The following is a 15,721-nucleotide window of genomic DNA, read 5'->3' as shown; positions in this document are numbered from 1 at the left end:
GCTGGCCACTCCGTGAGCAAGCCAACACTACTAACACAGGAGCGAGGACACACAGGGACAAGTTTCGGGCATCGTTTGCCCGACATTCGTCCCGTCTGAATTGACTGTAAGCCAGAAGTGTTCAAATATTCAGATGTTAGGGATTGTTTATACTATCCAGTTAAAAAATGACTGATGGAGATGGAAACTATATAAAAATGGAGACAAATACAGTAGGTCTCCATCTCACATATTGCCTTTTATGGTTTTCTCCTTTTTTTCTGTCTGTTAGGTTGTGCTGCTGGGACCTGTTTTTCTTTATGGGTTTCCAGGAGCACATCTTCACAGGTGTAGGATAATTGAGCTGGCTGGGTGTGGAGTTCTCCAGTCAGCCAATCCCCACAGGTCTGCTGCATATATATATACCAGCACCTCTGGCTAGAGGATGCTGTTTTTCCTACACCATGGGGTTTTGCTTTCATGTACGATGTCTTGTGTGTGTCTGTTCAGGTGGCTGGACATGTGTGTGAACAGTGATGTGTTCTGTGAGTCTGTGCAGGTGGCCAGACATGAGGTATGAACAGTCCTGTTCTAAGTTGCATGCAATTCCTAGTGTGTTGATGTGTACTGTGTCCTGTCCTGCTTTCTCCATCCTGGACGAGTTAGGTCCTTAGGTTCCAGCGTGGGGCCATTCCTATTGAGACGATAGCCCCGTATGCAGGAAGGATACACAAAAAGTAGCAATTTAACACAACAAGAGGGAAATAAACCAGCACTTATATGTCAGTAGTCTGTTTTCACCCAGAACAGAGGCTCCAACCACCCCTTACTGAACTGAATCAACAGCAAGGGAGAGAGGGAAGGGTAGGAATATATAGGCCTCCACACCTGCTGATAGGTAGCACGGAAGGAACCACACCCAAAACCCTTTCTCACAGGTATGACTCTCAGATAGCATACCAGTATGCAGCATCCAGCAGCCTCCGCACAAAGTGTGTTAACCTGTGTCCTGCATAGTGGCAGGGTAACAGGTCTGTTCTTGCATTGTGGCCACCATGCCACGACACTGCCACAACTGACTAGCAGCGACACTGTCTCTATGCAGCTTTCTACATAGGAGATGTATAGCAGGAATGGAACCAGCACTGGATCCAAGAGCACAGTGTAAAAAAAAGCCTTATTTTGGTATTTTTAACACTTATTTGGTAATGTACTTAGATACTTTATGGCGTATTCGGTTAGGAAATGTTAGGCAATGTTGAATAGTCAATTTTTAGACTTTGCATTTCCCAGCTAATCATACACACAATAGAGTAAATTCAGAATCATCATGTATGAAAAATTGTTTCTGAAAAAGGCAGATCGTTCATCCTAAATATTACACTGGGAAGAAGAAACCAGACGCATAGTAGATTCATAGTAGAAACAGTTTTGCCGTGAGTGCCTTTGACCACTAGTCACTTACTATGGTGGTTCTGTTCCTTCACATCGCTACTAGAGATGAGCGAGCATACTCGGTAAGGCAATATACTCGAGAGAGCATCGCCTTTTTCGAGTACTTGCTGGCTCGTCCCTGAAGATTCGGTGGGCCCGCGGGGGTGAGCAGGAGGGTTGCGGAGGGGATCGGGAGGGAGAGAGAGACCCTCCGCCGCCCCCCCGAATCTTCAGGGACGAGCCAGCAGGTACTCGAAAAAGGCAATGCTCTCTCTCGAGTATATTGCCTTAACGAGTATGCTCGCTCATCTCTAATCGCTACTTATCCTCATTGTGTGGGATTTCTTTGTTACTGCAATATCAGAGTTAGGGGTCTTACAGTAAATCTTATACAAAGACTTGAGAAGGTTCATGCAGTCTTACTTAGAATAATGTAAAGTGTATGTCAAGGAAGAAGGGTGTAAATAAAAAGCTATACTAACCATTCTCTCCAGCTTCTAGCATGTCTTGCAAGTATTTGAATGATCCAGACTGCTTGGGCTGTGACACAGGCACCTCATAATCTTGGAGCATTTTGTATACATCTGATTCAATGTCTATTCCATTTCGGCTCCTTGGGACAGTTCTCTGTGAGTCAACACTATTGAGGACAAATCAACAAACAATAAATGAGAATGTAACAACAGCCATCTGCATTAATGAACTAAATGTCTAAAGTATTGAAAAACAAACAAGGACTTGTCTACATAATGAAAAGTCCTTTGTGCTGGAGAACTAACCTTGATGGACAGAAAATATCCCATTGAATAAATAATAAGCAGAGACAATTTACAGAAAAATGAGGATATACCTCTACAGACAAATGTAATACAAGAGGTCACATAAAAACTCATTGCATTCTGAAATTGTGTAATTAATTAAAGAGGTTGTGCCCTTAAATTATTTAGAATAGGAGATAACTTACTGATCGTGGGGGTCCCACTGCTGAAATCCCCGCCGATCTAGAGAATGGGGGTCCCATGTTCCCAGTCCTCCTCACTGCGAGGTTACTGCACCCCTACAGTGAGGAGGAGACTGGATGGAGTGCTGGTCGAACAAGCACACTAACGCTACGTTCACTTTCAATGAGACTGTGGAGATACCAGAGTAGCGAGCGCTCAGGTATTTCTGTCAGCCCGACTGAAGTGAAGCAACGACCATGCATGCTCGGCCAGCAATCCATTCATTTTAATGTCACTGCAGGGGGAGAAGCATCCCTAACAGTGACATGCAGAGGGGGACACTGGACCCCGTTTTCGAGCTCAGTGGGGTTCTCAGTGGTGAGACCCCTACTGATCAGTTATCTATCCCCTACCCAAGGTGCTACTAGCCAACTTATATATACTGGGGGGCTAGTTACATAATGAATTAAAAGGGATTTAAGGAGCCACTCTGGTGATTTTTTTTTTCAAAGTGTGAAACGCCTAAAAAAAAAGGGCGATCACAGGGAGATCCTCTGACTTTGCTGAACCCTGTCATATAATTCATAGAAACTGTTTATGTAAACCCATCTCTAAGTTTGACAGTTTTCAAGACATTTGCTACCGAAAACCACAGCTTGTTGAAATCTCCTGCTCTCGTACGTAGGCTACAACGCTATTTACAATCCAGAGCGATTCTCTACTGATAAATGTGTACCGTGTGCTTGTAGAAATTCAATTAGGTAGACCATATTTGGCAGTAATATTGTATATACAACGATTTCCTTTCAGTGTACATGTACACATCCCTATGATTCAGTACAGATGGATTGGAGTTGGAATCCAAACTTTCTGTTCACGGTCGTCATTGTTGATTTCACTACACGGTCACTGTTATATACGGCGTGTCAGGCAGTACAGACCTGGACACTTGATTCTTCAGAATGCCTGTAGCTGTATTTTAATTTCAAAGCGACAAGGCAGATTGTCTCATATTCTACTACCGTGCTCCCAGTAAGCCCGGACTTCTACAGACTGCTGATTTAGCATATGTTGAATCAAATATCTGGCTACATTGTGAGAGTTATTGTCTCTACTGTGATTGGCTACCAGGGAATGCTAAGAGAGGAATGGGGGTAGTTGATCCACTCTCGCTAATCGGCAAAGTAGAGATTATCCTCATTAAAGCTAATATGGCTGACGATGGTAGTTACCAACTGTTCTAGGAAGTAAAGGAAGACAACGTTTAGAGCCGAGAAAATGGCTGAATACAATTACTGCACATAGGGACTATGGGGAAGGTCAAGTCTTCACTTCATTTCTGATTGGATATAGACTTTAACTAGACTGGCACTATGGCATCTCTTTGGCTCATTTAACTCCAATATGGTTGTGTTAAAGGGGTATTCCCATCTGAGCTTGGCCTTTTGTTTCTGACCACCCATCGGAAACAGCCAAGCACTTCAGCCCAACGCTTTTTACATCTCATAGAAGAAAATAAGGGCTACGGAAACAGCATAGTGCGCTGTGTTACGCTACTTCTGTAGCTACCATTCCCTTCAATTCGAGCTACGGAAACAGCACTGGGGTAAAGCACTTGGCTGTTGTTGTGCTTGGTAACTATAGTACCAACCACAAGTATAGCCAAGATGGGAATACTTCTTTAATATACAATACAAATATTGCTGTTTTCCATCTTTACTTACCATAACCACATTTTCTCCTTTTTTGGATCGACAACCACTCAGAGGATGTCCGCCCTCCTGTATCCACACGTCTAGCCATGATAAACTCCTGAGCCTACATTTCCCATGATCCCCTTGTCTGATACATGATCCACCTATTTCTTTGCCTGACTCACAAGACAACAAATAATAAACTGAAAGCCCCCCCCCCTCCCTGCTATTAGCGGGGCTGCAATGCTAATTGTAGGCATAATCACACCTGTAGATACCATATTTTCACAATTCATCACACTGATTACTAACAAAATACGAGGGGGTATCCAGAAGAAATAGGAATCCTCTTCTGGTGGTTGGGGCATTTCTGTTGCTAGGTGAATGTCTGCAGAACCCTTCGGAGGTGGAATGTAAGCCAATGTTGTTGGGGAAAGTTGTGTTCAGCTCCAGGTTTTTTTTTTTAACCAAGTTATTCAGTTTTTTGAAAATTGGCTACTTTTAACAATGCAAAAAGCACCCATATTAAAAATTTGCACAGAGCGATATTTGGTGAATGTGGAGGGTGAGGCAAGGGTGTCATGCCATTTTTTGGCAAAAAATGCTAAACGCTTGGCGCTTTGTCAGCAGGTGCGCTGTGATGATGAAAGAGGCTGTTTGCCCACACAGCGCTGAGTGTTAAGTAATTTTTAGCAAAAATCAGCATGACACCCCTGCCTCATCCACCGTATTCACCCGATCTCACTTTGTGTGACTTTTATTTCCATGTTGTTCACATAAATCAGCCACCACAAAATAGGCAAAAAATTGAACAACCACTAGTTGAAAAAAAAAATCACTGAAGCCGAACACAACTTTCCTCAACATTGGCTGGCATACGGCCTCAGAAGGGTTCTGCAGACATTCAGTTATCAACAGAAGCCTCTACTAGCTACACCCCGCCCACTAGAAGAAGATTCCTGGTTCTTTTGGGTACCTCCTCGCATATTAAGCAAAGAGTGACAATCTGGGAGTGAACGTACCTTTGGGGAGAAGAGATATTGATCCTGCCCATATGTGAAGATAGATGTGATTCTATGGTGTTGTTGTTGTTGTTTGTGTAGAGTCTGGATGGATTGTTGTATTGAGTGTTGAGCATTGGCCGGACATCACTTGGACTACCTCGTGGGGAAACTGGAGTGGATCGCCTATTAGCACTTTCTGTTGGGAAAATCTCCTAAATAAATAAAATACAACAAACACTATAAAAATGTCCAACACAGGAATATTATCACATTGTTATTTATCATTGGTTTAGCATAAAATAACATGATGTTCAGTTGCTTCTTATACAATCTTTCTGGATGATCTCAAGGTTGTTTTTTTCCTGAACTTGATGGCCTATCCTTAGGCTAGACCATCAATATCAGATCAGTGTGGTCCGAATACTGGCATCTCTGCCAATCAGCTGACTTGCTGAAGCACCACCGTTCTTAGACCCAGCTGATGGGCAGTAGTGATGCCTATCCTAAGGACAGGAACAAATATTATAGTCCTGGAAACCCCTTAAACTCACCTTCATCATTGCTACCTCTAGTACATTATATATATATATATATATATATATATATATATATATATATATACTATACTGCTTCATTTGACATATACCTGTACTGCCCAGCACATTGTTTTTTGCTATCCCAACAATAGGTCATCAATGTTATATCCAGAAAAATACCCGTAACCACAAAGTTCTACAAAAGATGTATGCGATAAACAGATAACATTTCTACCAAGCCCATTAATATATAATAAGGTATTCTCATTTATGTTATAATGATTGGGATCCATCATCTATAATGGAGCAACTCCAAAAAAGGAAGGAATTACCATTAAATGGGCATTTCACCATGCACTAAAATAGAACTATACATCTAATGAAGTGCAAACATATCCTTCCAATGCTCAATGCCTGTGTGCATATGGCATCTGTATCCCAGAAGATGAGTTTAATCTATGGTTAGAGCATTATAAATCAATCAAAAATATCAATTTAGCAGAATCATCCGCATCTAAAAGAGGAAAAATCTAGACTCCGCTCTTTAGTACTTCCATATTCTATTCATATCTTGAAAAGTTATCCAAGTTTACTTCATTCTGTTTTCAGCACTTATGATATGTGTACTATTTCCAAGTCTTACAGCTTCAGAAAGTTCTGCTTATTAATTTTTCAATGTCTCACTTTACTCTTGGCTGGGGAAGACATACAGACATTTTAATTATATTCTAATCTCCTTGCACAAAATCCATCAAGAGCCATCGGAATAATCATAGCCAGACTGCATGTGCAGAGCAGTAAAAGAGCAGTTTAGGCATGAGACTTGATAATGACTTCTTCACACACAGATAAAGCTTTTTGTGTGTTTGATAATAGATTAGAAAACCATATTCATGAAAGGGCTGCTCCTTCTCTAGGAAGAAAGAACTTGGGGTGACGTTCAATCCAGATGCCTCTTATTACTTATTCTTCTTTGGTGCAGAAGAAATGTCAAGTGTCATATGGAAAAGGCATCCATCACTAGTCTACAAAGAATGAAACATTGTACAAGTTGGAAACTTTGAAAAGGCAGAAACAATCATGAAAAGAAATGATTAAAGTGTACACTTGATGAATTTCTATGGGTCTGAAACCAGTTCACCATAAAGGCTAAAAGTATGTCGGGGCAACGGAGGAAAGTATCTTCTCCCTCCTGCTTGTTAGACCCGCAGCTGCCTCTCCCTTGCCCTAACCACTCCCTTACTCTACCGGACAAGTACAGTTTCTGAGGCTACACAAAAGGCGTAGCTCCTTGGTAACTATTCTTGCCTTGCAGCAGCATTTTTAATATGAAGCTATAGCGGCTACAGTAGATGGGATTTTCCAGTAGGCTGAAAAAATCTTCCCTATAGAGTAATGATCTAAACAGATTGCATAAGTGATCCCCACCACTCTGCTCCAGGGAACAATGTGACACAAGTCACCATATAGCCTGACCCTGGGAAATAAAGAACTGCTTCTCAGGATTTAGCTTTTTTCCCATACAGCATTGCTAGATGGTACAACCATTGTGTTACTACGCTGCCAGTAGATATTAGATTGTTCTCAGCAGATCCAGTTGAGAACAGCTGGATATGCCAGTAATCTATATCTCAATGACAGCTGTCAGACAAGCTTACAATAACTACTTTTGTACTAAGGCCACTCTCACAAATGCGCTTTTTATCGCAGCGTTTTGAAAGCCGTGTTAATCGTGGTAGAATGCTCCCATTGATTTCAATGGGGCCCCGCAGACATGCACATGACCACAGCGTTTTTAGTGCCGTGATTTTCTGCTCTATTTTGCCATGTTTTTGCGCTTTTTAATGCAACTCATCACCCATCACAATGATAGGGTGTGTTAAAATCCGCTGTCGGACATAGTAACCTAAATCGCGGCCGTTTGCCGACGCTGTGTGTGAGAGTGGCTTAACTGTTCATAAATTACTAGATACTGCCAATAATTCTGCTAATCTTACTGGGATTTTCCGATAAAATAGAGAGGCCTGGCCAATATTACTAATAATAGGGCTATGTAATAATGCCTACTGGTTGTAGTTAAAAGTTGGATTCACTTATAATTACTCTGGCTGTATACTATGGGTGTGAGGGCCAGTGCACTCGTACCTGGAAGAAGAACTGCTAGTTTCCATTAGAAGACAGGTTTTCACCTTTTACTTCTTACAGCAGAAAAAAAGTGAATAGAAGTTGCATAAAGTCCATAAAATGACACTTCAGGAAACTGTGAAAGAGCTATAATCATTCCCTTCTACTTCATTTACTACAGAAGGCTTGTACCTTCTCATACTAGTTTTTGGGCTGCACATTTTGTATGTGATTGTGTGCGCAGATATCTATTATCACTTCCCATGCTTTCCCATCCATTACTACTTATGTTCTAAGTACTGCATAAGAGTGAGAGGACACCTGGGCCGTCTTTATATGACAGCATCTTATATTGCATGTTTTACAATGGCCTTTACACCTATAAATGTAAGCAATATAAGGAACACATGGAAACTATAATATATGTTAAGACAGGCTCTCACCAGACACGGCAAAGTTCAAGGTTCTCATGGAGAATAAAGCCCTACAGGCTCTGGTTCCACACCTTATTGCATAGTACTATTCTGTCACCCAAGAACTTCTGGTCAAGCACAAAGGCCGTTCGCATGCAAATGACACTGCCAAATTATCTTAGTATAGTTATATGTGGCAGCTTTGACATTTCCCATCCCATTGAATGAGGCGTGCAGAGATCGATTTCTTACCACTTGCCTTAAAAATCAATCAGACAGGCAAGTTTTCGGTACCGATGTATTAGGGTATATTTACATGAGACAATCAGGCAACAAAGATGCAACTAAACCGCAAACAAACGTCTCAATTATTGTATCAACAAAAGAAATATTACACTTAAAAGACCAAATAAGATGGGATGAGAACTGTAGCATACCTGACTTTTCAGAGTAAGTTGCCAAATGTTTTTTTCTCGTGCCTATGTGTTGTCAGTGTCTTTCATGTTGCATGAATATGATGTGTACTGCATAGCTGCAGCACTGAAAGGGTTAACTGTCTGGTATGTGAGAATGTCTGAAAAATGTATCTTGTTGTTTGTCATGTGATCGTGCTTCATATATGTGGATGCAAGATATTTGCAACAGCTTGCTTGAGTCTTCTGTTCTGGACTTGCCAGCGAGAGGAGTGTTTGCAGAGCTGCAAGTAATCCACACTTGCAGCTCTTTGTGGGCCAGAATGGAAGAAGCTGAAAGGTATCCTCAGCTTTCCTGGGCCTGCTTTCCCCAGGAGATGCCAGTAGTGTCCTAAGCCACTAATGGATGGAGAGAGAGTGGAATCACCATTGTAGTGTGGAGTGCCTGCCAAATGTAAGTGCCGACCGGTCGAGAGATAGCAAGACTTAAAGGGGTTCTGACATGAATAATTTTTTTATGCTTTAGCAGCCATTGTTCCCTGGTCTGCCTAATGGACCCAGGGAACCCATGGGTTAATGGCTGCTAAAGCATAAAAATCTTATACTTACCTGTTCTCCTGTTGTTGTTGACATCGGGGGGTCATCTCCCGGCAGCATATTAGCACTTTCTGCTTAGGTTAAGCAGCCTGACTAGAGCCACCTGATTGGTGCACGCTGTGCAGTCACGTGGTGCCGAAGAGCCAATCAGGTGGCTCTAATCAGCAGCGCTGCTTAACCTAAGCAGAAAGTGCTAGTATGCCTCCCGGCAGGCAGTCTTCTTCCTCCAGCAGCCGCGCCGCTCCGGGATCGCGCGCATGCGCAGTGGAGAGGTGCCCTCTGACAGGAGTCAGGACGGGCTGCGTCTCCACTGCGCATGCGCAGCACTCCGGAGTTCAGCCGGACGGACGGGCCGCCCACAGCAAGCACTGCTTGTGACGTGCTTGCTGTGGCGGTCCGTCCGTTGACCTCAGAAGTGCCTGACGGACGGACCAGAGCAGGAAGCGGTCTTTTTGACCGCTCCTGCTCTGCTTTAAAGGCACAGAAGAAGATGCCGGCTGGAGGGGACATGCCTGGCGATCGGGCCAGGCCAGGCAAGGTGAGTACAAATTTTTTTTTTTCATGTCAGAACCCCTTTAACCCCTTAATGACATGGCCTATTTTGGCGTTGAGGACCAAGCGATTTTTTGGTATTTTTCCATCTCCATTTTTCAAAAGCCATAACTTTTTTATTTTTCCGTGGACGCGGCAGTGTAAGGGCTTGTTTTTTGCGTGGCGATCTGTAGTTTTTATCGGTGCCACTTTTGGGTATATAGACAATATCGTAAATTTTTTTTTTTTTTTTTTTAATGATAACAGGGAGAGAAAACGCATCAATTCTGCCATAGATTTTTTTTTTTTTTTACAGCGTTAATCATGCAGCATAAATGACACACTAAAATTTTTCTGCGGGTCGGTACGGTAACAACGATACCAAAATTGTTATATTTTTTTAAAGTTTTTACACTTTTTTGCAATAAAACCCCCTTTTTTTGGAAATCTTTTTTTTTTCTCTATAGCTGCATTCAAAGTCCTGTAACTTTTTTATTTTTCTATGTACGGAGCTCTTTAAGGGCTTATTTTTTGCGAGACGAGCTGTAGTTTTTATTGGTACCATTTTGGGAAATGTACGGCTTTTTTGATCACTTTTATTGCATTTTTTGTGAGGCAAAATGCTAAAAATTAGCATTTTGCCTCTGTTTTTTAGCGTTTTTTTTTACGCTTTTTGTCGTACAAAATAAAAAGCGTGTTCAACTTTTTGTACACGTCGTTACGGACGCGTCAATACCCAATATGTGGGGTTTTAGTTTTTTTTCCCTTTTTTTATGCTAATATTAGAAAAAGCATAAAAAAGGGGTTTTTTACATTTTTCTTTTTTTTACACTTTTCTTTTCTTTTTTTTAATATTATTTGAGTCCCTCTGAGGGACTTACATCACTGTGCCTATGATCGCTGTCATAAGGCATGGCAGAGCTACTGCTCTGCCATGCCTTATTGCTTGTACAGCGATTATAGGCACAGGCAATACAGGACGCCAGTGTCTGGCGTCCTGTTGCCATGGTGACAGGCCGGGCTCTCGCGATGACATCGCGAGTTCCGGACGGAGAGACACAGGGATCGCGATCCCTCTGTGAACTCTTTCCCTGCCGCGATCTACTTAGATCGCGGCAGGGAAGGGGTTAACAGCGGCGGGCGCATCTCCGATGTCCCCCCGCTGTTGGAGCGGGACGCCGGCTGTGACTGACAGCCGGCTCCCGCTGCGGGATAGCGCGGGATCACATGTGATCCCGCGCTATCTCCAGGACGTACCAGGTACGTCATGTTGCGGGAAGTACCAGGCTGCCATGACGTACCAGGTACGTCCAGGAGCGGGAAGGAGTTAAAGGAGTTGGTGCCGGGAACAGAATCCTGCAGATAACTAGGACTGTAGATCCTTCTGTCAACCTGTGATTTCCTCCCTGTAGTACCACTTTGTGATGTCTGCTCCATTTTCCTGCTGGGGTGAGTTAAATACTTGTAAGTGGACTGTAAATAGTTTTCTGCAAATAAAGGAGCACTGCCGACCGATCCCGGCTTTGCTATTTCAAAGTCCCTGTGTGTGGACCATTTATTTCACCATCCGGCTTCACCGCAGAGGAAGAAAAGGTTGCATCACCCGTGACCACAGACTGCTAAAGTAAACCACGTATTGGGTTACCCCTTTGAAAGGTCTACCCTCAGTTACTTAGACGGGTCCTGTGCTACCCTCAGGGTAGGAGATGATAGAGTTATGTGACAAGGCCCAAACTCTACCCCGCTGTCTCCTAGGCTGAGGTCCTGCTCCTCAGACACTGCACAGTCACTACATTTGTAAATATTGAATGCCAAATCCAATCCTTCATTCTAGAGATCCCGTCCAGGATAAGAGTTTCAGATCCTTCCTGCCAAGTGACTGCAGCCATTACAAGTTTAATCTTCCAGTTTCCTCTGCACTATACAGGTATATATACAATACACATATATCAAAATTCTTTTTCATTGTGTCCTGGAATCAGAAACAAGGCCAGACTTAGAAGAAAGAATAGATATTAGAAATTGGGAGATGTCTCTCCCTTTGTAATGTTAGGTTCTGATTTTCGGCTGCCCTTCTTGGTATCCTCTGTCAAGTAACACACAACTTTCTACAAACTTCAGCTTATGTCTATTATTCTTCTACCGGTCATGTTGAATTAATGTTGACATAATTCTACTGTATGGTCACAATACAAATCTGTAACATATGAAATTGCATATGATGTAATCTTTATAGGATATCAGATAAAGAGGGTTATACTACATAACGAGGTTAAACTGGTAAGTGCGTGTGTAATATATACATCTTCATAATGCATTCAGTCAATTAACAACATTTTAGAACTTTTTGGCACTACGTTGTAATGTTTTCATTACCTAATTGCTCAGAGGTAAATAAATCTATAAATGTATAGTGTATTCTTCCATCTATTTGTATTCAATGTGTGACTGTGAGATTTCAACTTTTAACCCTGACTCACAGTCTGGTTGTCACACAGGCTCCATCCGTTGACCTCTTGTCATTTCCGTCTTTGGAATATCTGAATGACTTTGCAGTTTGCATATTCAAATGGGTGTAAGGACTATTCATGACAATGAACTCCTACTAGACCGCTCAAAGCCAAGACTAAACAGCAATTTCCATGTCTTCTGACATAACTACAGCAGCCAAGAAATAAGCGGATGGTCGTAGCAATTGCGTGCGACCAGGTCTAGAATAACATAGAATGTTCTGCAGTATTCTGACAGTTGTGGTCAACATTATTGTGACACTCTTGATTATTTGGTATAAACAGTCAATATCTTCAGAAATATCTGAATATGTACTAACTTTATGCAATTAGAATATTTTAATAGTATGCCCAAATACATACAACCAAAATGTTTTCCTGTCACCATACAGGAAGTCAAAAAGAAATAAAGAATAAACAGTATATGCCATGGACAGGAGTAAAGACATCTTCCCTAATATCTGATCACGCAACCTTTGGCACTAGTGATAGCCTCCAAATGTTTTTTGCAGCCATGTTTGGGCTTCTTGAACCAGTCGGCCGGTAGTTTCTTCCACTACAATACTCTTCAGCTCTTGAATGTTTGCAGGTTCCTTTTTCTATTACCAGATTTCAGCTTTGCAAAGACTTTCACTTAGATTGAGATCAGAACTCATTGCTGGCCAGTTTAAAACAGTCTAATTTTTCTTCAGAAACATCCTTGAGTACTTTTGGGCTTGTGCTTTGGGTCATTATCCTAGTGTAGGACCACTGCCATAACTATAGGGGATGCAGAGGATGCGGTTGCATCTGGGCCCCTGGGCCTTTCTTCTCCATACAGAGAGCCTAGTACTATGAATAAAGCATTATAGTTGGGGGCTCTATTACAGGTTTTGCATTGGGGCCCAGAAGCTTCAAGGTACGCCTCTGTGTAGGACCCATGTTCTTTGAGTCACACCTAGTTTTCTTACACTTGGGAGCACATTTCACTCTAAAATGCTCTGATAATTCTTCTTTTTCCTTGTCCATATAACATGTTTAAAACCTCCAATTCCAGAGGCAGAAAAGCAGCCCCACAACATTATGGATCCAGCACGTCTCGCTGTAGGTAGAGGGCGCTTTTCTTTGCAGGCTTTATTTCATCATCTGTAAAGATAACACTGCAATGCATTGGCAAAGAGCTCTAGTTTAGTTCCATCAGCCCACAGAAGATTTTTCCAGAAAGATTGTGGTTAGTCTATGTAATGTTTGGCAGTTCAGTCCCTTTTTTTATGTCTTTCTTTAAACGGTGGGATCCTCCTTGGCCTTTGCCCATATAGCTCTGTTTTGTTTAGTGTGCAGTATATGCTATGAGTTGAAACCATCACTCAAGATGTCTGCAGCTCAGCCTGAAGTTCCTTAGATGTTGTACGTGATTTCTTTGAGACATTTTGAACCAACTTTCGTAGAGCTCTCTGGTCAATTTTCCTCTTACCATCACGTTCTTGAAGGTTTTTAACTTTAACATAAATAGAAAATGTCTTGATAACATTTTGATCTGTTGAAGACGGGATGCCACAGTCTTTGGAGATAGTCTTGTACACTTGAGTCTGCTTGTGCAGACTTGATAATAATAGGATTCCTGTCTGCTTGGATAGCTCTCTTCCCATTTCCATTGTGAACAAGGAACGGTGTTTTAATCTGGACTTTTAAGCAGCAAAATCTCCGCTTGTGGTGGGAATGCTCTCCAGTGGCGGCCCTTTGGTCGGACGTTATGGGGTTATACAATGATATATGCGGCCTATCTGTCGTTCTCACATTTAAGATGGCCTTGTTGTCTATATACCTGGGATCCATTGCCAGTGTAAAGAAGGGTCTGTTAAGGTTTTTCATCCAGGCTGTCAGGCAAATTATTTCTAGATAATGGAAATCCAGTTTACCCCCATCTAGAATCCAATTAGTAGAAGTGGTCAATATGCCTGTGCAGTACGAAGAGATGAGAGCAGATGAGGATATGGATATTGACGGGTTCTACACATAGTGACAGCCTTGGTTAGACTTCAAATCATCCTCTAAACTTGGGCAGTGGTTGTCTTCAGAGACGGGCTTGACATAGGGCCCACACCCTACCTCTCCCATTCCATTGGTTTGGTGGCTACTCTCCCCACTGGTCTATCTCCAGACTATTTACATTTTTTCTAATCTCGTCCACTGCAGGGGCGGTTCTTAGAACAGCCATTCTTGTGGCTCAACCCCTCTCCTTTCCTTCCCCTTCACCAAGTTAGGCCTCATGTCCACGGGCGGGTCAGATTCTGCATGTCGGAGCCCGCAGCAGAATCCAACCCTGCCGCAGCAGAGGACCCTGCCTACCTGTTTGGGTCTTCATTTTTCTGCCGTACGGATGCATGTAAAGCATGCGCCAGCGCACATGCGCAGTGGGGTTTTTTGTTTTTTTTCAAACATCTGCTTTCCCACAGAATCTGCGGCTCGTCTCCAATGTCAATTGTCGTCTCTTCTGCAATGTCCATTGACTTCAATGTAAGCCGTCTGTGTGGGAACCGGAGCATGCTTCAATTTGTTTTATCCACGCGTGGAAACCGCAATTGGTTTCCACTAGTGAAGATGAAGGATCGTTTTACCATAGCATGCTATGGAGGCTTATTGCTGCAGAATTCGGAGAGGAACACTAGCTCTGGATTCCGGAGCAAAAATCCGCCAGTGGACATTGGACCTTATACAGTTTTGTTTTTTGTTTTTAAGGATTAGATGTACGCCTGTTTAATTGTAAACAACTGATAGGGGAATCTCCCTCGAATGTGCATAAAGATGTTCAGATGTCGCTCTTTACTGTTATCACATCTTTTGGCTCACAACCTTTCATGCTGCATTTTCAAGTATTTATGTAACTACTGTATTGATTCCTCTACAATAAAAGCTTTTTAAACTAAAATCTCCATTCGTGGGCTAATTAAAGTCATGTGGGCAATGAGAAGGTGGGGACAGGGGAGTCTAATTTCTAATTAATCACAGGTCAGTCTGATTTTCCCCCTTATATCATTAATTGTCTTCTGGCATTGGTTTCAATTTTGTATCCTTTTTTCTGTGTCTTATGGGTTTTTTTTGTATCAAACATGTGAGTTTATATACTGAATATACAAGCAGTTTATTCCAGCAGATCTATTACACGCTGTGCTTAATATTGAGGGGTGGCAATAATATTGACCACAGCTATACAAGTACCTGGCATCCTGCATGGGGTGCAGTCATGGTGGGGGGCAATGGATTCTCCTGTACCATCTGTGACCACCGGCTAAATATACACACTGCCTTTACATGTAACAGGTTCCCCTTCAGCCTCATGAATGTTTCATAACTATAATAACCGTGTTTTATATGCGCTCCTGGGCGTCCGTACATATTGAGATGATTTATTTTAAAGCAATGATAGAAAGACTTCAAGTTACAGGAAACTAAATCAACAAAACATTATCAATAATTGTTACCTACAATACTTATTGAGGAAAATGAGTATGAACACGGTCGATCCTGCAATCCCGGGTGAAGGGTAAATTGAAGGGGTATTCCGA

The 15,721-nt window shown here is 42.2% G+C and overlaps 1 protein-coding gene across 1 annotated transcript in view; it reads right to left on the bottom strand.

Moving 5' to 3' along the window:
- Window positions 1–15,721, bottom strand: part of PDLIM4 (PDZ and LIM domain 4) — a 137,004-nt gene that overhangs the window by 10,244 nt on the left and 111,039 nt on the right. Inside the window, exons 4-5 of the mRNA XM_066591140.1 lie at window positions 5,071–5,264; window positions 1,896–2,053 (exon numbers count right to left, since the gene is read on the bottom strand). Of these exons, the coding sequence (XP_066447237.1) occupies window positions 1,896–2,053; window positions 5,071–5,264 (352 nt within the window). The remainder of the gene's footprint in view (window positions 1–1,895; window positions 2,054–5,070; window positions 5,265–15,721) is intronic.

The sequence above is a fragment of the Eleutherodactylus coqui genome, chromosome 2, assembly GCF_035609145.1.
Source record: "Eleutherodactylus coqui strain aEleCoq1 chromosome 2, aEleCoq1.hap1, whole genome shotgun sequence".
Classification (NCBI taxonomy): domain Eukaryota; kingdom Metazoa; phylum Chordata; class Amphibia; order Anura; family Eleutherodactylidae; genus Eleutherodactylus; species Eleutherodactylus coqui.
This window is presented reverse-complemented; position numbering and strand designations above follow the sequence as displayed.